Here is a 21,533-nt window from a genome sequence, read left to right on the forward strand (position 1 = left end):
ACAGCAGCAGCTTCTGGAATCTGCAGGCGCCCTCAGGTTCTTCATTTATGACCTCCCCCTCTGCTTTGAGTAAGAAGGGAGGGCTTGAGCACTCCTTCTTCAAAGCCAACTTAAGCCTAGAGAATTATGCAGCTTGAAATTCAAAGCAAGCAGCTTATTAAGAAAATCTCTGGCTGCCTCCAGGCTCAGAAATAATTAAACACCAACTTTCTAGCCTGTTTTTATTAGAAAGGCTTAAGTGAGAAGTGGTTTCCATTTTCCCAGTAAGATTTAGAACTACTCATCATTTATGCTGTCAGCCTGAGAAGTGTTCTCCACATGACCGCTTTCACGTATCTGTCTGTCTCTAAGTTGTGTCTGCTCAGCCCGTCCTTCGCATGCTCCCAGCACGGCTCCAGTTCCCGCTGGCGATGGTCCAGGAGGACGCGCACAGCAGGTGTGGGCAGCGCATGACCTCAGAGCAGCGCTCCTCAAGAGGTGGATTTTGAACAATTAATCGTCCCTATATCAACTTGGTGCTTATTAAGTATCAAACGCGTCACACATTACAGGGGTAAACATTGTTAAGTACTGTTGCGTAAAATGCTGTGTACTCCTGAATGCGCGTGTGCGGGAGTGAGGGTCCCTGCGTCCCTGTGAGCACCCTACCGTTCTGAGGAGGCGGCGGGGCTTTGGAAGGGAGAGTGATCGGGATCCGTCCCCTAGGACAGATCGTGCAGCCTTGGGTCAGAAAGGCAGGACAGACCAAACAGATGGGGCTCCAGGCCCCTTTGCTTTGAACTGTATTTTACAGAGGTTTCCATGTATGATTTGACAGGAAGAAAAGCAGCTTGAAAACCCCTGCACCAGGAAGGATGCCTGTCAAAGGTGATCCTTCCTGAAACTCTGGTAACCCTCATTCTTGCATTCCCTTGAGACTGATCTACCGACCAGGGAGAAGCTACAGCCCACAGAACACTGTCAGGAGATAAGACTCCAGCCAAAAATCAATCATCTTTATTGTGCAGATTCAGTTTGCATTTTATTCTGACTCCGTTCAGTTTGAGTGGGGCAGAGGTAATTAGTCATCAGCAGAAGAAACCCAAATTCTATGCAGGTAAGTATTGCATGATGTGGGACAAGTTCCTTTTCCTGGGCCTCATTTTTCCTTATCTGTAAAATGGGACCAGTAATGGTCCTTACCCTCAGAGGGTTCTTGATTAAGAGGAATGCCAAGCAAAATACCTAGCACAGTATGTGGCATGTATTTAAAAGTTTAATACTTGTCGGTTGCTATTAGTAAACTAAACAGGCAGTTTCCTGGGTCTCTTCAGAAAACGATTGAAGATCTTTGAAAAGCTACCACAATGATAACATTTAATTTTTTTGGTCTTATTTTAGGTAAAAATTTTCATACAGCGAAACTGCAAATTTGAAGTCCATTTGGTAAGTTTTGACAAATGCATATGCTTAACACAAATACTAACACAAATGCCTTTCCACATACAAATTGTTTCCATCATTTCAGATAGTTCCCTCAGGCCACTTCCAAGGTACCCTCAGCCTTACCCTCAGCCCTGACCCCAGAAGCACCCGTTATCCTTTCCCACCATAAATTAGCTTTGCCTGTCCTGGAACTTTATAGGAATGAGACCATGTGGTATTTAGACCTCTTGTATAAAGCTCCTTGGGTTCAGCATGTCTTCGAGATTATGGCGTTGCATGTAGTTTGTTGCTTTTGTGACTAAATAGTATTTCACGGTGAATAGTCTTTCCCCTTGGGGCTTTTATGAATAATGCAGTTATCAAGAAGTCTTTGGGCATTTTCTTTACTCTTGGTTAAAAATCCACTGGAGTCGAGTTGCTGGGATGGGTACGTATCATGGCATAGGTGAGAGAACGTTCCCTGAGGTGGCTGGACCGTTTTACACTCCCGCCGATGACACACAGCAGTTCTGGGCGCTTCTCGTTCTTGCCAACATTTGGAGATGTCGTTTAATTTTAGCCCTCTTGATGGGTCCACAGTGGTATTTCATCGTGGTTTATCTTGCCGTTCCCTCATGATGAACAGCACTTTTTCACATGCTTACTGGCCATTCATGTATCTTCGTGGACATGTCCAAATTTTCTGCCCAGTTTTTTTCCAGTTGGGTGGTTTTGTGTGTGTTGTTCGGGTTGTTCATTGTCTCTAATTATGGAGTTGGAGGGTCTTCTGTATTTTCTGGATGTAAGTCCTCTGTCAGGTACCTTCTGTGACTGCTTCCTCCTAGAGTACGTTCTCAGTCTCTAGGCTGACGCCCACTGTCTTCACGGCCTAGTGGCCTTCTGTGTTCTGAGAGACATGGGGTCATTCCTGTGTCATGTATATGGTCTCATATTTTGATCCAGGAACTTTATAGTTTTAGGTGTTCCATTTAGGTCTGTAATCCGTTTTGAGTTCCTTTTTGCATATGGAGTTCGGGTAGGGTCAGGTCCACACTGTTACCTGGTTGTTCCAGCACGTTGGCTGAAAAGACGTTCCTTCCCCCACTGCACTGCTTTGGCCCCTTGGTCACACGTGAGACGCAGACGTGTAGGTATTTATGGACTCTGTTGCTGAGCTGTTCGTCTACCCCTGGGCCAGCAGCACGCAGCTAGTACCATGGTCAGTCTCAGTGTGGCAGTGAAGCTTCTCAAGCCTCATTGTTCTCACGATTGCCTTGGATGCTCAGGGTCTTTGCGTTTTAGAACCAGCTTGTCAGTTTCTACCCCCAAACCTCCTGGGATCGTGATGGGAATCTGCAGAATTTTTAGCTTAATAGTGTTCAGTTTTACAGTGTATAGACATGGCCTGTCTTTCTGTGTCGGTCTTTCTCAGCAGCACTTTGCAGTTTTCAGGGTAGAGTTCTTGGGTGTATTTCGTTAAACTGATTCCTAAATATTTCATGTCAATAGTATTTGACAGTATTGTAAGTGGATTTTTTAATTTTTCATTTCAAACTTTTTTCCTTGCTGGTATATAAAAATACGATTTTTGTACGCTGACCTTGAATCTTGCCAAATCTTACCAGTTTTAGTAGCTTTACTTTATTTACTTAACTCTTATTAGTTTTATGTAGATCATAAGGAATCCTGTGTTCTCCGTGAAGAATTTTCTTTCTTTCTTTCTGATCTTTACAACTTTTTTTAATTTCTTGCCTTCATTACACTGGCTCGAACCTGTAGGATAATGTTGAATAAAAGCGGTAAGAGTGGACATCCTTGCCTTGAACCTGATCTTAGGGACAGAGTATTCAGTATTTCACCAGTAAATGTGAGATTCATTGCACTTTTTTCCCCACAGGTGTCCCTTATCAAGCTGATGTTCCCTCCTAGTCCTGATTTGCTGAGTTTTTATGATGGCTTTTTTTACAACTGCTTTTTCTGAATCTACTAAAATCATGACTTTTATTTTGTTAATACTTTGAAGTACTTTGATTTTCAAGTATGAAACCAAGAGTGGGTTCCTGGGGTAACCCCAACTTGGCCATGATGCGCAGCGCACAGCAGCCTCTCTCCGTATTGCTGGGTCTGATTTGCTGATACGTTCTAAGACTTTTGCACCTATGTTCCTGCAGAACAGGGGTCTGTAGTTCTCATGTTTTGTGATGACTTTGTCCAGTTTTGGTATCAGGGTCACGCTGGCCTCAAACAAGCTGAGAAGTTCTCACTCCTGTTTTCTAAATTTTTTAAGGTTGTATTTAATAGAATTCGCTGGTGAAATCATCTGAGCCCAGAGTTTGCTCCTGACTTACAGATGCAATTTCTTTGATAGGACTAATTAAGGTTTTACATTTCATCTTTTTTCAGTTTGAGTATGTTCCATTTTTCAAAGATTTTTGTCTGTTGCATCCAACTTGTCAGCTTTGTCGTCGTAAAGTTGTTCATAACCTAGTTCTGTCTTCCTCACGTCTGTAGGACCTGTAGTGCCGTCCCCCTTTCATTCCTGGTATGTCTCTCTTCCCTTCATCAGTTTAGCTAGGGATTTGCCAATCTTTGTTTCTATGGAACTTTTGGCTTTTGATTTTTCTCTAGTGTTTGTTTATACTTACTTTGGGTTTACTTTGCTCTTCTTCTTTAGCTTAAGGTAGAACCCTTTGTCACTGACTTTCTACCTCTCATCTGTTCTAGTGCTGTTTATAGCTGTACGCCTCCTTGTAAGCACAGCTCTTAGCCGAGTCCTACAAATGTTGATTTTGTTCTCGTTACTCCAAAATATTTTCTAATTTCTTTTGATTTCTTCCTATGAGTTATTACAAGTGTATTTAATTTCCAAACATAAAGGTTTACCAGATACCTTGTTATTCATTTCTAAGATAATTTTATTATGGTTGGAGGGCGTAATCTGTAAACTTAAATCTGCTGGCCTTGGAGACTTACGTTATGGCCCAGTATGTGGTCTGTCTGCTGAACATACTATGCGCACTTGCAACGAACGTGTATTCTGCAGGTGTTGCTTCTAGTGTTCTCCAGGTGTCAACGTGGCTGATGTGGCCTTTTACACTTTCTGTCCAATTCTATCAGCTGCTGAAAGGGAAAGTGCTAACGCCCAACTACGACCCTGGGTTTAATTCTGTCGGGTTTTATTTGATGAACTGTGAAGTACTGCTGTTAGGTGTATACATGTTTGATAGTTTTTCTACCACACTGACGTTGTGTTCATCATGAAATGCCCCTTTCTTTGGTTACACCCGTTTTGAAGTTTACCTGACATTCACATAGCACTGCAGGCCTCATGTGCCTGCAGTCCGCACAGCGTACCTTCCTTCACCCTTTTACTTCAAATGGTAGGTAACTATAGACTTTCATTCTTTATCCTGAATTTTTTTGCTTTTTAGCTGAAACCCCACCTCTTTACTCATTGAAATCAGTAAGGACAGGCAGAGAAAGGGGATGGGGGTGGTGCCTAGGTAATGCCTCCCTTTTTCCCCTTTTTGTTAAAATATTTTTTTAATTTTTAAAATTGAAGTATAATTGACTTACAATGTTGTGTTAGTTTCTGGTGTACAGCAGAGTGGTTCAGAAATTAAATAAATTCATTTTCATAATTTTTTTCCCTTGGCTTCGTGCAGGAAAGAATTCAGGAGCAAGCCACAGCTGAGTAAAGGTAGATTTATTTAGAGATACATACTGCATAGCGTGTAGGCTGTTTCAGAAGGCGAGAGAAAGGCCACAAGGTGTGGGGGTTGGGTGCTCAGGTTAAAGTGAAAGTAGGTACACATTCCACAGAGCGCAGGCCGTTCCAGAAGAGGGAGCGAGAGGCCCATTTTCACGTTCTTTCCCATTATGGTTGATTACAGGGCATTGAGTATGGGTCCCTGTGCTGTAATCTTACATACAGTAGTGTGTGTGTGTCTGTTAATACCAAACTCCTGAATCCCCCCTCCCGCCTCCCCTGCCTTCCCCCTTTGGTAATGTTTGTTTTCTGTATACGTGAGTCTGTTTTGTAAATAAGTTCCTTTGTATCATTTTTTCAGATGCCACAGACAAGTAATATATGGTATTTTTCTTTCTGTCTGGCTTGACTTAGTATGATAATCTCTAGGTCCATCCATGTTGACAGCCTTGAGGGATCCCGTGTAATTACCTTTTTCTCTTGCTGCCTTTAGAATCGTCTTGAACTTCTGCCATTTTAATTATGTGCGTAGGTCTTGGTGTGGGTCTGTTTGGGACCCTCTGTGCTTCCTGTACCTGGATATCTGGTTCCTTTCTTAGGTTTGGGAAGTTTCAGCCATAAAGTCTCCATATACGTCTTCAGTCCCCTTTCCTTTCCTTCCGGGTGCCCTGTGCTGTGCGTCAGCGCCTTCGCGTGACCCCACAGGGCTCGTACACTGCTTTTTCTCCCCCCATTTATCCTTCCGTCTGCTGTTTTGACTGGGTGATTGCCATTATTCTACCTTCCAGATCATTTATTTGTCCTTCTGCATCATTCAGTTTGGTATTTACTGCCTTTAGCTAAGCTTCTGTCTGGGCAAGTGAGTTTTCTAATTTTAACTGACTCCGCTTTATAGTTTCCAGTTCTTTTACAGTGATCTGCGTTTCTCCGATAGCTTTTCTTAATTCCTTCAGTATCTGTATTACCTCCTTTCTGAACTCGGGGCCTAGCAGACTGGAGAGGTCTGCTTCACTGTTTTTTTCAGGGTGTTTCTCTTGACCTTGTGAGAGGTGTTCCTCTGGTCATTTTACTGGTATTTCCCTGGCTCTGTGACTTCAGGACAAAGTTACCCACTGTGGTCCTGAAGGCCAGTTGTAATGTGGAGGCCCCTGCGTGAGTCTGATCATCTGGGTGTGCGGGCTGCTTGCAGTGTGGACACCTGCCACGTCTCTCCTCTGTGCGTGCTGGCCGCCATCCCCTTGGTGGGGGTGAGACTGGTGGTCTGATGACCAGAGCCTGCACTGCGTGTTGAGCAGGGCCTCCTCTTTGCTCTGTGGTTATCACAGCCCTTTCAGGGGCCAGATCTGCTCCCCAGTTGTTGGAGTAGAAGCCCCTAGAATGTTTCTGAGCTGCAGTGTGAGGTGGGCAGGACTGGAGTGCTTCCGCTGGGAGAGGAGCCACTGAGTATTCCTCTGCAGGAGCTGTCCGCCAGGAGGTGCGCTCCGTCACCTGTCGTGCAGGCTCAGTACGCTGCTTTTGGCACTGTCCTTGGACTCACGTCAACCCTGGGGATGCAGGCAGTTGGCCCAGGTGTCACTCCACAGAGCTGCTAAGTCAGGCACCAGGACCCGCTGTGGCCTACAGGGTCAGGCCCACCCTGCCGCTACACATGCACACCTGCCGTTAACACGGGACCCGTCCCAGCTGCTCACCGGTATTCTGCTGGGATGTCCACAGGCACCAAGCTTACAAAGGCACAGGACAGCGTAAACTTGCCAAAGCTACCTGGGACTTGGCTCAGATTTCAGTCCCTCCCTTCACAAGGGCCTATTAACAATGGGGTTTTTACGGGGGGGGCACACCCTATAAGCAGGCCGAGGAGGCTGCTCTGGTGGGGGAGCTGCCCCTCCCCTTGTGTGAGCTGTGTATGACAGATCCGGGCTTCACTGCACACATTTCCACACTCTCCCTCCTCCTCCCCGCCACCCCAGGGTGTCTGCACACAGCCGACCACAGTCCTCTCCCCAGGTCTGTCCTCTGAAGCCCACATTTCAGCACCCAGCCCCTACATGCACCTCGACCCCAGACCCCAGTATTCCTCCCCTCTGATTTATCAGTCACATCCAGTCCCCAGTTTGTTGACTTTACCTCCTAAGTCTCTCTCACACCTCCCTCCTCTTGGTTTACACCCTCATTTCTCACCGAGACCTTTTTAGTCACAGGCACACTGGACTCCACACTGACACAGAAGTGAGCTTTCTCAGCTGTTCAAGTACAAATCCCAGTGCTACCACATACCAGCTGCATGGGCGAGGGGACCACGCCTGTTTATTTCTGAGATATGAGTGTCAAAACAGACCCAGTCATGATACTAAGAATTCCATAGTTTGGTTGCAATCGGCTAGTCTGCCACCTTCAAATTACGGCGATTAAAGGGCATTTACTGTGCAAAATGGGGACTGGCCCACGACCCATCAGGGCTGCAGCGGGGTGTACTGGCACCAAGTGGGAAGCTGGCCTGGAGGCTTCAGACCTCGCTTGGAACTAGGTAAGGGGAGACTGGTCACAGGTTCGTTTCAAGTTTTTATTGTGATTCCTTATTTTCATATATAACTAACAACTTTCCCCAAAGGGATGCTACACAATCTCCATTCTGAAAGAATAGAATGTATTGATTGATTGATCGTCAGAAATCCCTGTTAGGAAACTCCCTTGCTTTATCCTTGCTGCAGATGCCAGTCCAGCCCTGTTTCTGCTTCTGTCACACCGACAGGATCAGGCTCTACGCTCAAGAGCAAGCTGCAGGGACATGTTCTGGATTCCCATGGGTAAGAAGGCTGGGCCCCAACTTAAAGAGCTTTTTTCCTAATTTTTTCTTTTAAATTTAGACTGTTAGAGCTGGATTATTAATCCAAGATTTGTGTTTGCCTTGGCTAGGCCAAAGCTTCCTCCTGACCAGGCTACTGGGCAGGGGCCTGTGTCCGATTTTCCTTCCACAGAGGAAGGCATCAGTCAGCCAGGAGATAGTCCTTCCCAAAGCAGCCACTGTCCCAGGCCCTGCTGGCTCCCGGAACTGCATGCACAGAGCCAGAAGCCTTGCTCTCCCCTCTTAAAGAACCGATCTGGACCATCTTCCCTCCTTCCTAGCTGGCAGGGGCCCCTCATGATCATCATCACATACACTGTGTTCTAATCTGTGACGCCCAGGGAGCACGCTGGGCTCCACGCGGCCTGCACCCTGGGACCTTTCCTAATCTGGTACATCTTTGCCAAAGAAACCCCGACTAGGGGGTCATCCTCCCCCTATTTTTCTCTTGTTTGTGCTGACGCTTCAGGTGGCTGTGCTGCCACAGGGGGCTCTGGCTCCAGAGGGAGTGACGGTGGCTTTGTGAGCTGGGATGTTCCTCCAGCACCTAGTAACAGAACAGAGCGCTTCAGTTCTCAGTTCCAGAAGAAAGCATCATTTTCACTGTTAAGTTTCAAGAAGAAACCCCGTATTTTGTGGGACTAGTGGGACTGTGGCGTATCTTTGCAGGTGTGAAGGAAGACCATGACTGAAGAAATAAAGCAACAGTCAAGTTTGCCTTCAATGACCTTATAAAAGAAATCTTTAATTACCTGCACCATACTGACTTATGATAAGGCAATGGGAATAAAGCAAGACTACATCAGGAGAGGTACCGTAATGTTTCTAACTTGAATATTGTGAAGTCCCAGCATACTGACCATCCAAATAAGCCTGCCAGTAGCTGTTACACAATTTGCCTTAAGAGAACAAGTGACAATCTGGTCACCCTCAGGCTTTTTTTCCTCTTCTAGGCTACACTACATTGGACATGCTCTGAGTCTGAAAAGCCAAACCTCATTCACAGCTGGAATCTCTGCAGGCATGTGTGGCTGGTACTCACAGGTCCCCGAACAGCTGTGCGCAGCTTCCTACCTGAGGGGGGCTTCCTGCACGCAGCTGCTGAAGACATCGCCTGTCCTAGAGCTTGATTGGAGCCCAGAGGCTGCTGGAAACTGGTAGCTTTGCTGGTTGAAGTGGTCCGGTGCTTTGATTTGGGATCTTTAACTGGTTTAGTCCAGACCAGGCCTTCCCCAACCTGGAGAGCAGCTCCCAACTTCTGGGCCACCTCAACCATCTTGTGTCCACATGGGAAGGAAAGACAAAGTCACGGGTATGACCAGCAGATACGAGCTTCCTGCTAGGCCTTGGGGGGGGGGGTCTGCTGTACTAGCACTTGAGGAAGGAAATACTGCCTGCAAAGAAGTCGTTCTCAAACAGCAGAGAACACATACCCTAAGTGGATGGCAAGAGTGTTCTTAAAGGCTCTCAAAACTCAGTAATTCAAGGTTGGTGCATTCAGTGCATTACTGGACTAAATTCCTGCCTTCCCTATGTGAGAAGTGGGAGGAAGCTACAAAGAGACACAGAACTCAACTTAAATGAGCTGTATTATCAGTAACAGGTAACTCAGGAAGCCCAAATTTCCATATATTTTCTTCCAGGAAAGTTTTTTCTCAAGCTATTACTAACTTAAGAATTCATGCCATCAGGAACATTAAAGCCAAAACAGGCATGAGCCTATAATATATTAGGTACTTTTATATACATTATATATTATATATTACGTGTGTGTGTGTGTGTGTGTACACGTACGTACGTACATACACCTAATATTTGGATTATCTGGGCTTGATTCAAAAGTCTCCTGACAGCTTGCCTATGACTCCTGGGAGCTGGGGAGGGACGTACCTCCGGATCGAAGTCCAGGGAGCTACCGTCCTTGAGCAGGTTGACTTTCTTCTCCATCTCCTGGTACTGGGCCCGGGCGCCGCCCTTCTCACCCTGGCTGTACAGCAGCACGGCGTAGTTCAGGTTGACTAGAGGGTTACACCTGTGCCGGCAGACAGTCTGTGGGCTGGGGCTTCAGAGCTCCTTCTCATTACACAAAAACAGCAGAGATAGCTCCATCCCACAGCAAGCTAGGGGACACACATGGTGTGTGCACCAGTGGAGAAGAATCAAGGAATTAACTGCCCAACCGGCAAAGTGGGTATTGGGACCAAGTCTGACATCTTGGCCCTCAAAAGAGACCAAAAAGGAATCCCCGACCCAGCTGCCTGACGCCCGTGGAATACACCCCAGGAGAGTCAAGTTCATCTTCGATTAAACTGAGCCCAGAGAGCATTGCTATTCCAGCGAGCCCACGTCTACCAACACCCAAGCCCACTGCCAGCTCTTTCTCTGGCCTCCCGACTACTTAGGGCTGGAAAGATTGTCTCACAAAGAGTCAGTGTCGGCCTGCTGTGCACAAGGGCAGAGAAGCAGCTGGGCTGACTCAGGCAACCACGGACCGTGGCGCCACCTTGTGGCTTTGGGGAGTCCAACCCTCCCAACACCTCTCCTGACGGAGCAGCTCACTTGTCCAAGCGCACGGCCTCTGCGTAGGCTCTCCTGGCATTCTCTGTGTCTTCCAGGTTGGTCAGAGCCACTGCAACAAAGAAAGTGAGCACTGCGGCTGGAGAGCCCAGCGCAGGAAACAAAGGGGAATATGTGAAGACAGCAGCTCATTCAGCCCCCAGACATGGCTCCTACTGCACCCTCTCCAGTTCCAGCACCACCACCTGCTCAGCCATTCAGCTTGGATACCTGGTGTCATCTCCAGCAGTCCCCGCTCCACAGTTAACCAGCTGCCAAGTTCCATGAATCCCACTTTTTGCAGCTCCTTTGGTGACACTGCCCTTGCTGAGTTATGTCAGGTTTTCCATCTCGTTCCCCAGGGGCATGTCCCCACCTGCTTCCAGCCCCTTGCCACGGTGCTGCCAGGTATCTCGCTGACAGACAGCAAATGTGACCACAGCAGTAGCTACTTAAGCGGCCTCACTCCTCTCCATCACTCATAACCATCATCTTTAAACTGCTCTTCAGCAACAGAACACTCACCCCTTTCTAGTCAGTATTTTCTGGAAGGCTGATCTATAAAACAAAAACAGCTGCTCTGGAAGCCCTGCCCACTCCACCCACCCACCAACCATGCACCTGCTTCTAGCAGACACAAGAGGAGAGCTAGGAATACATGGCCTCGGGGAGCACGTCTACAGCCCCTGCGCTGTACCCACGGCCCTCCGAGCTCTGACCCCAGACCACCTCCCCTGACCAGTCTCCCACTAACAGCCAGGTCCACCCTGCAGCTCCAGGGCTGCAGGCCTTCACTCAGGGGCTCCTCAGCCATTCTGTGCTACTGAATTCCAGCTCACCTTTCAAACCCCACTGTGAAGACTCTCTCTACTTCATGAAATCAGGATTGCTGCTCATGCGCTACAGTACAGCTGTTTGTTTACACTCTTGTATCCCATTCCAGCTGGGCTCTCTGTATTTGTACTCAGGTAAATACCAAATACCCACCACTCAACTTGCTTTCGCAACCATTCTCTTATAAATCAGAACACCAAATGACCCAAAAAACCACCTGAAAACTACTGTCACTAAGAACATGGAAACTGCTTTTAGGTGTACACCTAGTCAACTTGGTATATGGAGAAATAGCCCCCAGAAAGAGTATTTAGTCAGTACTTTTATAGTAACATGAATAATAGACTATTATAATGATACCAAAACCAACATAACATTCACTGGCTGATTAAGCATGTAATCCTCTCATCAATCCTATGGGCTACAGCCAGTAACTAGTAGAGGCAGGACCCTCCCTAATGCCCAATATCTTAACACTTGATGAAACTGGAGCTTCGATGGGCTCAATGTGTATAAAACCGAGTCGTCAAGCCAAGGGAAAACCATGGTACAAGGCGAACTAGGGATCAGCCTGACTTAACCTGCTGGTCTTCAGGTGAAATCCCCCCAAGTCCGGAGCAACAGCACGCTCTGTCGTCTCTCTCTCGTATTTCTTCAGGCTCTAGGACGGTAACCCAGATTCCCATGGCATCTGCAAGGGAGTGGCTTCCAGGGGACATTTAACCGCATTTGACTCCTACGACTAACTCGCTCCCCTCATTACAGCCTGCGGAGGGGCCTCCAGGTAAACGTCTTACCAGCCAAGAGCATGTAGAGCTCCCCCATCTTGGGCTGGAAGTTGATGGCGGCGCTGAGGAAGTGGAAAGCCGACGCGTACTGCTGCATGGTCAAGTGCACGAGGCCCAGGTTGTACAGGATCTTCCAGTCGAAGGGTGCCAAGTAGTTGGCTCGTTTCAGGCAGCTGATGGCCTGGAGGAGAGGGGGGCCCTCCGTGAGAGGCGGGGCAAGCTGGGCAGCCCCAGTAACTAGGAACACAAAGCAGGAAGAGGACACTCACTGCCACGTATTTCTTCTTGCCAAAGAAACACATTCCGATGTTATTCCAGAGCGGAGGACTTTCTGGAACAGCACAAGCGACAACCCTGTATTTGGTGAGGGCAACATCAAAGTCCCCATGGGTCTGCATCATGCTGCCTGCTGCCAAGATGGCCTGAAAACACGGGACGTGACAAGTTGGTGACTCAGTCATTCCCAGAAGGCTGGAGCAGTGAAGCAGCCTTCCTGAGTCGAGACACTGAGCAGGCACATCAGCTCTGGGGGGCAAGAAGCTGCTTCCAGGGGCCTACATGACACCCCAGCCACACGACGGACACTCCTGCCCCAACACAAGGGCTCTCCGGCAGGACAAGAACAGAGACAGTGTCGCTGACCACCCAGCTCGTCTGTTTCCTACTTCTTGCCAGGAAAGTCAGTGCTTCAGAGAAATAGGGTCTTCAAGTCAAAACTGCCGTCAACCTGTTCCCTGCAGCCCCTGCTTGGTATCAAGGTGTTCTAGACAACTCACATGCACCTGCCTTCAGCCACTTAAGGTTCCGCTCCTTCTGCCACAGGGCAAGAGGTGAGTCAACTCGAGCTTTCCCAGCCCAGTGCTTCAGGTCTCTAAGCAAAAGGGTGGAAGTCAGGCTGACACAGCTGCCGAGACAGGCCTGAGTCTGTGCCCTGAACAAGCAGCCTGCTTCGCTGCTTCTCCCTCAAGGATGCTCATCCACTTGATGGTGATCTCACCCTCAAAGTCGCATCTGGACAGCTGTGACCTCAGACTCATCAAGAGTCTGGAAGCAGTTTTACCAGATTTATTTCTGACAGCAGCTGTGGAAGCTTTGCTAATTTCCTAAGTAACACACACAACTTCACTGGCCCGACAGTTTCGCTTTCTGCACAAGCTACAGCCCTGATACAGCAAATGTGCTCTTTCAGAAGAAAAGCAGCAGAGCACTAACGCTTCACAGTGTTTCCAAATAAGAAGAGCCATCTTTATGATTTTTCTAAGAAAAGGGTACTTTCTCAGGTATTCAAAATGTTTTCTAGGGCCAGATCACCTGTGGGAGCAAGGGGGCCATCTGTGTGAAGGCTCTGGGGTTTGACAGCCTGCAGTACCTTGTAGTTGGTAGGGTCATAAGTCAGTGCATTTCCAAGATGTTCAAATGCCTTCTGGTAAATGCCGAGCTTGGAGAAAAGCAAACCAGAGAATTACATTGAAGGGGAGACGGCAGTAAGGAGACTGGCCAACCACACCCTCAACAGACACACTCTGACTTTTCTCAGCTCTTTTGACAAAAAAAAGAGCTAGATACCAGATTTAAAAAAAAGAAAACGAAGATCCCCACAGTTGTTTCCCCTCCTATTTTGTTGATTTGTCCCCTAACAAGGTCATAGTGGCTATTTGCCAGGAACCGTCTGGCCACACTAGTGCTTTTCTGCACTAATGCCTCTTGGCAGGAAACGGGCTGGTTAGCCTCATCTCCCCTGGGGCCAACCTACCGAGCCAAAGCCCAGGAAGGCCCAGGGTTACACTCCCTTTGAAAGAAAAATGAAACAGACAAAAAAGCCACCACAGTGGCAGAGCTGGAGGCAGGATCTGCTGAGCAGGGAACTTGGGGGACTGATATGGGCAGCGCAGGGAGCGGCCCCTCAGGGATCCCTGGGCCCCAGGGCCTCAAGCTGATATAGGAAAGTGATGGAGCTAAAAGAATCCCATTCACTCTCAGGAATGTGGAAAGAGGGGAAACTTCTTATTCTAGATAATGCTTTGCCTTCTCTCTTTCCTGCAGGGCCCGGCCGAGAAGAACGAACAACAGAACTGGCCTTTGCCAGCCTCGGTAGTATCCCAAGTGTCTCCTCCCACAATAAAATGCCGGCCCCCTGAACAGTTATTTCTCATATATGTTCTTTCCGTGGTTGGGTAAGAATCATGACTGCACAAGGCTTACAGATTTATTTGCTTCTGATTTGAATGCAGAAAATTAATTCCTTTAGCAGACAGCATCAAATGCAGAGTAGCGTTCACGTGCTTTAGTCAGCTGTGCTGAAGTAAAATAAAAATGCGGGAAAACACCACACCCAGACCCAACGGCACATCTAACGTCAGCGCAGGGACAAGCCAAGAATTCTCCTCACCTGCAAGTAGAGCAATCCTAAAGTTGTAAGAAGTTCTGTGTTTTCCGGGGAGAACCTGCAACACAGAGAGGCTCAGAGGGAAAGCAGGCATGTCTAAGACCCTGCTGCACCGCCCACGCCCCGAGCACACTCCTCAAGGGGTCTGGGAACTGCCCTCGAAAGCACGTCCCCTCAACCCTACAGGACTTAGACCTCGGACTCCTTTCTCAGGACCCTGAGTGCCGAAGCCCTCGGAAAGAACCTGTGGAAGAGCCTGCGTCACTGTTTTGGTTACACTAATAGAATTAAAGCATAATCCTTTATAAACCAAGTCAGTCTAGAACACACACGGCTTCAGCCACTTCCCTCTAGTGAGATTTTTTTTGTTGTTCTCACTAGAAAAACAATGCCAGGCAGCATGATTTTCCGTGTAATTTAGGATCCCAAGGTCCCTAATGCTCTGCTCTATAGTAAACAAAAAGCCATACTAAACAGCCAAACTAAAGAAGGAAGACACATATCAGCTCTAGGGAAGAATTAGCTGTTGGCTTTGGGGAGTAAACACTGGCTTAAATAAAAGATTATCTGCCTTTCCAATCCCTCACTGATACTTGTCTTTGTCACAAAACCAAAGCAACACTGAGCAGAGACAATCTGACCACAGGATCACCAGACAGTTTCAACAGTGAAAATGGCAGGTGAGGAACGACGTCTCCTGTTTCTACAGAATGAGGTAACACACTAGTCACCTCTGGGGAGACCAGAACTGGAGGGCCAAAGCCCCAGCCAGGGGAGGCCTGCCTGAGCTGGCCAAACAGAGCTTCCTCAGTTCAGCCGAGAACTTGCCCTTCACTTTCTGTCATAAATACCCATTCTGATCACCCTCCTTCCCCAAACCAAGCACATAAAACCTCCGTGATTTCTGGCGGCATCCATCCCCCACATAAAACATGACTACTCTCTCCAAAGCCGTGGGTCATAAACAACGGTGTCCACAATCTCAGCGAGGCTCCAGATGCTCAGCTGTCCTCTTCTCTCCCTTGAGAATCTAAGCGACTTAAGTAAGTCCTTGACCAGCCACTGGAAGAATGTGTGAGCTAACGTGATTTCTGAGCCAACTTCTAGATTGCAGGAGTCAGGGGTCAAGGCTCCCACCCAGCACCACGGAGGTCTAAAACATGCTACATTCACTCCCTCCTCCTTGTCCACATCAACGCAGCCTCTTGATGACAGATGTCTTTTCTAGCTTAACAAACCAAAGGATTTTTATGTTGTTTTATCAGTTTAGATACAAAATATGGCTGAAGAAAATTCATAAAGCAGTGTTCTAATACAACCAGAAAAGTTACTATAATAGTAGAAGACAAGTTAATTAACAAATTAAAAGAAATCTAAGTTTAGTTCAGAGTCTAATTATCAGGAACAATAGACTCTGTGGCCTTGAAACCAGGCATTCTATCAAGTGACCAAACAAGTGAGGCACTGAAGCATTTTCCTACAGCTACCCCCCTTAAACAAACAAGACCCCACACAGAAAAGACGGTAGCACGTGTCCATACAGAGGAAACAGGACACCATACTGGGAAAGCCCATCAGTTCCATTATCGATACGGGTTTGGCCACCCTAATGATACTTTTCAAAAACAGTACTGGTCTCAAGGCTAGTAAGGCCAGATCTTTATTACTGAATCAGATTTCTTTCCCTAGTATCTCTGGGAACACAAAATCTTTTGTAAAGTTTAAAACCACAATGGCAGACTGCCAGCTCACTCCCAAATCTGTTCTCTCCTTCCTCTCGAGTACGTCTGCCCACCTCCCCTGCAGCTAGGTGTGGCCTCCTCACTCATTTCAAACCTTAGAATGTGAGCAGGAACAACGTGCAACTAACTGCCTGTTTTCTGTACTTAGCTTCCCATACCACCTCCCCCGAGCATGCCTGGAGCATGGATGCTACAACCATGCAAGTGCAGACGACGACCCTAACTGACCTGGCAGAGCAGAGCTGCCCAGTGAGGCTAGACCAGCCACACTAACAGATGGGAAAGAAACCTAAGTCTTCATTATTTAAGCCACTGGAAGCTCTAAATATTAGCTTAACATTTACTCCTAACTCATTCAACTAGTAACCAGTCACATGTTCTCTCAGCCTTGGGAGTTCATGTCTGCTCCCATTTCCATTTCAGTTTCTCACTGCTCTAAAGGAAACAGACACACTTACTCCACTGCTTTCTTGTAGATTTCGATGGCCTTGTCCAGGTCTCCCTCCAGCAGGTGGATCTTGCCCAGCATTATGTAGGTCAGATCATGCCTGTTCAGATGCAGGGCATTGTGCAGCTGGTCTTGGGCCTAACAAGGTTGATAGTAAAGAGACGCACATCACTACCATGAAAGGACAGAGACTCTGTGTGGCTAATATAAAGACAGAGCCCCCGCTGTCCTAATGCAGGAACATCACATTTCAGCAAACGCCCCACTACCCAAAAAACCGACACACCCAAACTGCTTGCTCCCAGGACAGCTACAACATGGGGCGCCTGCCTCTAGAGCCACCTGGGGGGGTTTGTACAGAATGATTAACCTTGTGAGTGTTTCCTGATTCCTGATATTCATCCTCATGACTTGTATGTTATTAGTCAAGAGGGACATCGTAGTAAAGAGTGAGCACGGCCCCAAACTCAGCCCCAGCTGCATCACTGACTGACTGCACACCCTTCCCAAGGGGTGCAGCTCATTTTCCTCACCAACTTTTTTTAATTTTAGTATAGTTGATTTACATTTCAGGTGTTGAGTGATTCAGTTATATATACATATGTATATTCTTTTTCAGATTCCTTTCCATTATAGGTTATTACAAGAAATTGAATATAGTTCCCTGTTCTATACAGCAGGTCCCTGCTGTTTATCTTTTTTTTTATATAATAGTGTGTATATGTTAATCCCAAACTCCTAATTTATCCCTCCCCTCCTTTCCCCTTTGGTAACTGTAAGTTTGTTTTCTATGTCTGAGTCTATTTCTGTTTGTAAATAAATTCATTTGTATCATTTTCTAGGTGTTTGTCTTTCTTTCTTCACTTATAGTATGATAATCTCTGAGTCCATCCATGGCAGTGTTTCACTCTTTTTTATGGCTCAGTACCATTCCTCCTCACCAGTATCCTGATAAATGAATGAGTGGGCTGCTCTCATGTATTCACTCCACACTCTCCACCGAGTGCCTGCCACTCCAGGTGCCAGGTGTACCAGAGCCAACAGAGTGAACTCCTTGCTCTGAGAGAGCGTGTGTCCTCACAGATGATCAAAAGGGCTTTGTTCAGTCCTTCGCTGATTCAGCAAGTGAGTTACATAAATGCCAGGTATTGTATTTGATTAACCTGCTAGGTTTACAGTAAAATCTAAATATAATTCTCCTCCTCAGTGCAGGTCTCACCAAAAACCAATCCCACCTCTCCCGTGGCTCAGAATAATCCTATGAATAGAAACATACTTGCTTGAAATACCCTCTGAAGAAAAAAAAAGCTCCTAATCAAGGATATAACACTGTAGATCTCAATGTGACCTGAAAACCTATGGGACCCATGAAATATGTATATTTTATATATATATATGTATATATGTAGGCATTATTTATTGTATATCTCTCAGGACAGAAAGTTATTCTCACACCTCAACTGCTGATGTATAGATTTTTTTCCCACACCCCTGAGGAACTGATTAAATTGCATCACTTTACAGACTGATACAAATTAAACACCACCAAATGGGTACCAACTAATTCAGATTCTCAGTCCTGTCAGCATTAGAGAAAGGAGAATGAAACTTCACCATCACCATGTGAGAGCTTTATGAAGGAAACTACCCAGCCACACAGTCATTAACCTGATCTGTCCCTCAGTTAAGACACGCACATCTTCTCCCTTTATCTGAGTACCAGGGTAAGCGCACAGCTTTTCTGATACAACAGCCACGGCACTACAGCCTTATCACAGTGAAACAGAAAATCTCACATGGAAAATAACCTTAAAAACTCAAACCCTCAGAAGTCAGTTCTACTTAAGATTGAAAATTCATTTCCAATGACCTTAAAACTAAAATCAGTTGCCACTGGAACAGAAGTTAGCTCACATGGTCGTAATTACACTTTTAAGACCTACGGGTCCACTTTTTTGAACATTTTCTTTCCATTCTGGAAAATTAAACTGGGGGATGGAAAATAAGGAGACGAGAAAAGCAATTAGATCGCCACTCCCTCATCGTATTTCTAGAATTTGTCTTTTTTTTTAAGCAGAAAAAAAAAAGGATAATGACAAGTGAGAATAAAAATGGGGATAAATGTAGATGGCACTTTCCATTTTCACTTCCAAATACTTCTGCAAACAGTAGGATTAACACCAAACGAGCAGTGGCATCTCTGACAAGTGGACCCTCAGGGAAAGCCCCAGCCAACCGCTCAGCCACACCAACATTTCTATAAATTACCTTGTTGAACTGTTTCAGATAAATGTAGCAAACTCCTAGGTTATGGCAGATCTCCTGCACGCAAAAGAAAGGGACACCAGTGTAAGTTCCACAGTAACTATTAGAAACACAGGCGTCTAGAGATTTTTCTTGCTCGACAAAGTTTAAAGTTTAAAAACCTGCACTATGGTGTGTTTTGTTTTTTGTTTTACTTGAATGTGAGTCAGATTATAAGAGAAAAGCAGAATAAACAGGTGATCCTGAGTCTGTGCAGCACCTTGGGGTGCACACCCACCCCGTTCCTATACTTGTCTTCTGTAAAAGCTGCCCACCGCACAAACCCTTTGTGTCCTCTTCTCAGAAGATACTCCCAGATCCCCTCCTCCAACCCTAAGGAAATATGTATGTAAATACATTCGTCAGATTCCTTTTCCTAGGAATCTAGGAATTCACTAGGTGATGTGAACCTGGGGACTGACACCTCCATCTGGAGGCCCCTAGGATGGAATACACATAATGTGACTGGAGCTAATCTACAGAAGTCCACAGCACAGGTCAGCAAACGATAGCCCATGGGCCAAATTCATCCTTTTTTGAAATAAAGTCATACCGGAACACAGCCACGACCATTTGTCATGTATCTACATACAGCTCTTCTGCACTAAAACTTCAGAGTTAAGTAGTTGCAATAGAAACTGTATGAATCTGCAAAGCTTAAAATACTAACTAACTGGCTCTTTACCAAAAAAAAAAAAAAAAAAGTTTGCCAACCTCTGATCTACAGAAAGAAAGAAAAAAAAAATCAAGCAGAAATGCAGAGAAGCTACCTTGGCTGCTGACAGTTTCTGTATTTCCTGACCTTGAGCTCTACAGAATCTCTCGAACTCCCTTGTATTAAATCTCCCTTTATTTAAGGCAGCTTTAGAGAAAGGAGAATGCAAGTTTGAGGAAACCGCTCTTGGGGAACAGGACCATCTTGTTATTAGGGGGGAGGTGCAGAAGTTTCCCTCTCCAAAGAAAAGTGAACCCTCAAGGGCTCAGAGACAACAAGGGGTTTAATGCTCCCCGAGTCTTCTGCAGTAACAACAAAGTAGTTACTTCACTGCTTCTACGCCAGATGTTCATATGTATTACTTTCATTTCCCCAGCAAATCTGCCAGGTTAGTATAACAATTCTGATTTTAGAGATAAGGAAACTGAAGCTCAGAGAAGTAGTCTGCCTAAGACAAAAAGTGTCAGCACTGGGTTTGGGGTTTTTTTTAGTTCAAAATCTTGAAGAATATCAACTGTACATAAATGTAGACAGAATCACCACGTACTCATCATCCTATCCCAACAACCGTCCAACCCATACCTCACCTATTCCACTACTTTTTAAAGCAAACACCAGACAGCATAACATTTTATTGACAAACATTTCAGTGTGTGTTCCTAAAGGATCTTTTTTCACCTACACACAATACCATTACCATACCTGAAAAAAATTAGTAACTGCTTAATATCAGATACTGAATCATGTTCAAATTTCTTTCAAAAATATTTTTCTTAAATCACAATCCAAATAACATCCACACGTTGCAAAGCACTGAGATACGAGGTCAGGCCTGCCTCTAAAACTTGTGTACCTTCTGCTTCATTCCCCTGGAAGAACATACACATGGAGCTGGAGACAGGAGAAATGCAGCCCTTAAACGTCCCAGAAGCTAACTAACCCCCAGCCTTCTGAAATCACTTGTCACAGGCATTGTCTGAGAAAGCAGCAGCAACATGCCTTAAACGGACAGCCAAGGAAAGTTTGAAATTTGAAAAGGAAACCGGAACAAATCAGGGTTAAATCTTGTCTTTCATGGGGCAAGAAGATGAAGCAGACATCCTGCAAAGGTAATTGGTACAGCAGAAAGATCACAGGCCAAAAGTAAGGAACCTTAGACTCCAGGCCTAAATTCTGGCTCTGGTTTGCCACTACCTCACTGTATACCCTTCAGCAAATCATTCCATCTCCCAAAGCCTCAGTTTCCGCACTTGTCAATGGGGAAACCCTCCCTACTTAACAGAGCTGTTCTAAAAGGCAAATGAGATCATTGCAGAAGGAATTATTATTCCCCTGTCGAGCCAGACTGTGGGATACCCTGATGAGTCCAAGAAAGTAGGGCTATAGGTTTTCTGCTGGCCACAGGCACTTATGAAGCGTGGAGGGCCAAGAGTGGCTGTCTGGGGAATGACCACCTCTACTGGCACCAAGGGACTGGTTACCCCTGTTGAGTCGGTAATACCAAATGAGCTCTTTCAACCAACTGGACGGATGAACACTCTCCCTTCCCCCGTCATGTCCCTGAGCTCTCCTGTCTCACTTCCTCCCTGTCTCCGTCTATGGGCTCAGTTTCTCTCTCGTTCAGCCCTTTAAAATTGCTTTTCCCATGGTTCCACCCTCAGCTCACTGCAGAGTGATCTCATCCGATTTCATGGTTTTGTCACCTTTATGTTGTTGACTCCAAAATGTGTATTTCTAGCCCAGAACACTTGGAGTTTCAGACTTCTATATCCAGCAAGGTACCAGACACATCTCAATTTAGA

General features: G+C 46.2%; 2 protein-coding genes across 17 annotated transcripts in view; one reads left to right on the forward strand and one right to left on the reverse strand.

Annotated features, from left to right (window-relative positions):
• ADPGK (ADP dependent glucokinase) overlaps positions 1 to 14,515 on the forward strand; it is a 39,296-nt gene extending 24,781 nt beyond the window's left edge. Inside the window, exons 7-9 of the mRNA XM_072951091.1 lie at positions 1,381 to 1,425; positions 7,825 to 7,920; positions 14,180 to 14,515. Of these exons, the coding sequence (XP_072807192.1) occupies positions 1,381 to 1,425; positions 7,825 to 7,920; positions 14,180 to 14,314 (276 nt within the window). The 3' untranslated portion in view covers positions 14,315 to 14,515. The remainder of the gene's footprint in view (positions 1 to 1,380; positions 1,426 to 7,824; positions 7,921 to 14,179) is intronic.
• BBS4 (Bardet-Biedl syndrome 4) overlaps positions 7,663 to 21,533 on the reverse strand; it is a 38,058-nt gene continuing 24,187 nt past the window's right edge. For 12 of the 16 annotated variants that reach the window (XM_072951079.1, XM_006213735.4, XM_072951082.1 and 9 more), the window contains 10 exons: positions 18,981 to 19,034; positions 16,723 to 16,850; positions 14,526 to 14,580; positions 13,506 to 13,574; positions 12,406 to 12,558; positions 12,146 to 12,317; positions 10,518 to 10,587; positions 9,849 to 9,990; positions 9,033 to 9,234; positions 7,663 to 8,505 (listed from right to left, as the gene is read on the reverse strand). In XM_072951079.1, coding sequence (XP_072807180.1) covers positions 8,396 to 8,505; positions 9,033 to 9,234; positions 9,849 to 9,990; positions 10,518 to 10,587; positions 12,146 to 12,317; positions 12,406 to 12,558; positions 13,506 to 13,574; positions 14,526 to 14,580; positions 16,723 to 16,850; positions 18,981 to 19,034 — 1,155 coding nt within the window. In that variant the 3' untranslated portion in view covers positions 7,663 to 8,395. The remainder of the gene's footprint in view (positions 8,506 to 9,032; positions 9,235 to 9,848; positions 9,991 to 10,517; positions 10,588 to 12,145; positions 12,318 to 12,405; positions 12,559 to 13,505; positions 13,575 to 14,525; positions 14,581 to 16,722; positions 16,851 to 18,980; positions 19,035 to 21,533) is intronic. The other 4 variants (XM_072951084.1, XM_072951089.1, XM_072951090.1 and 1 more) reach the window with 2 other exon arrangements.

This window comes from Vicugna pacos, chromosome 27 (genome assembly GCF_048564905.1).
Source record: "Vicugna pacos chromosome 27, VicPac4, whole genome shotgun sequence".
Lineage (NCBI taxonomy): Eukaryota > Metazoa > Chordata > Mammalia > Artiodactyla > Camelidae > Vicugna > Vicugna pacos.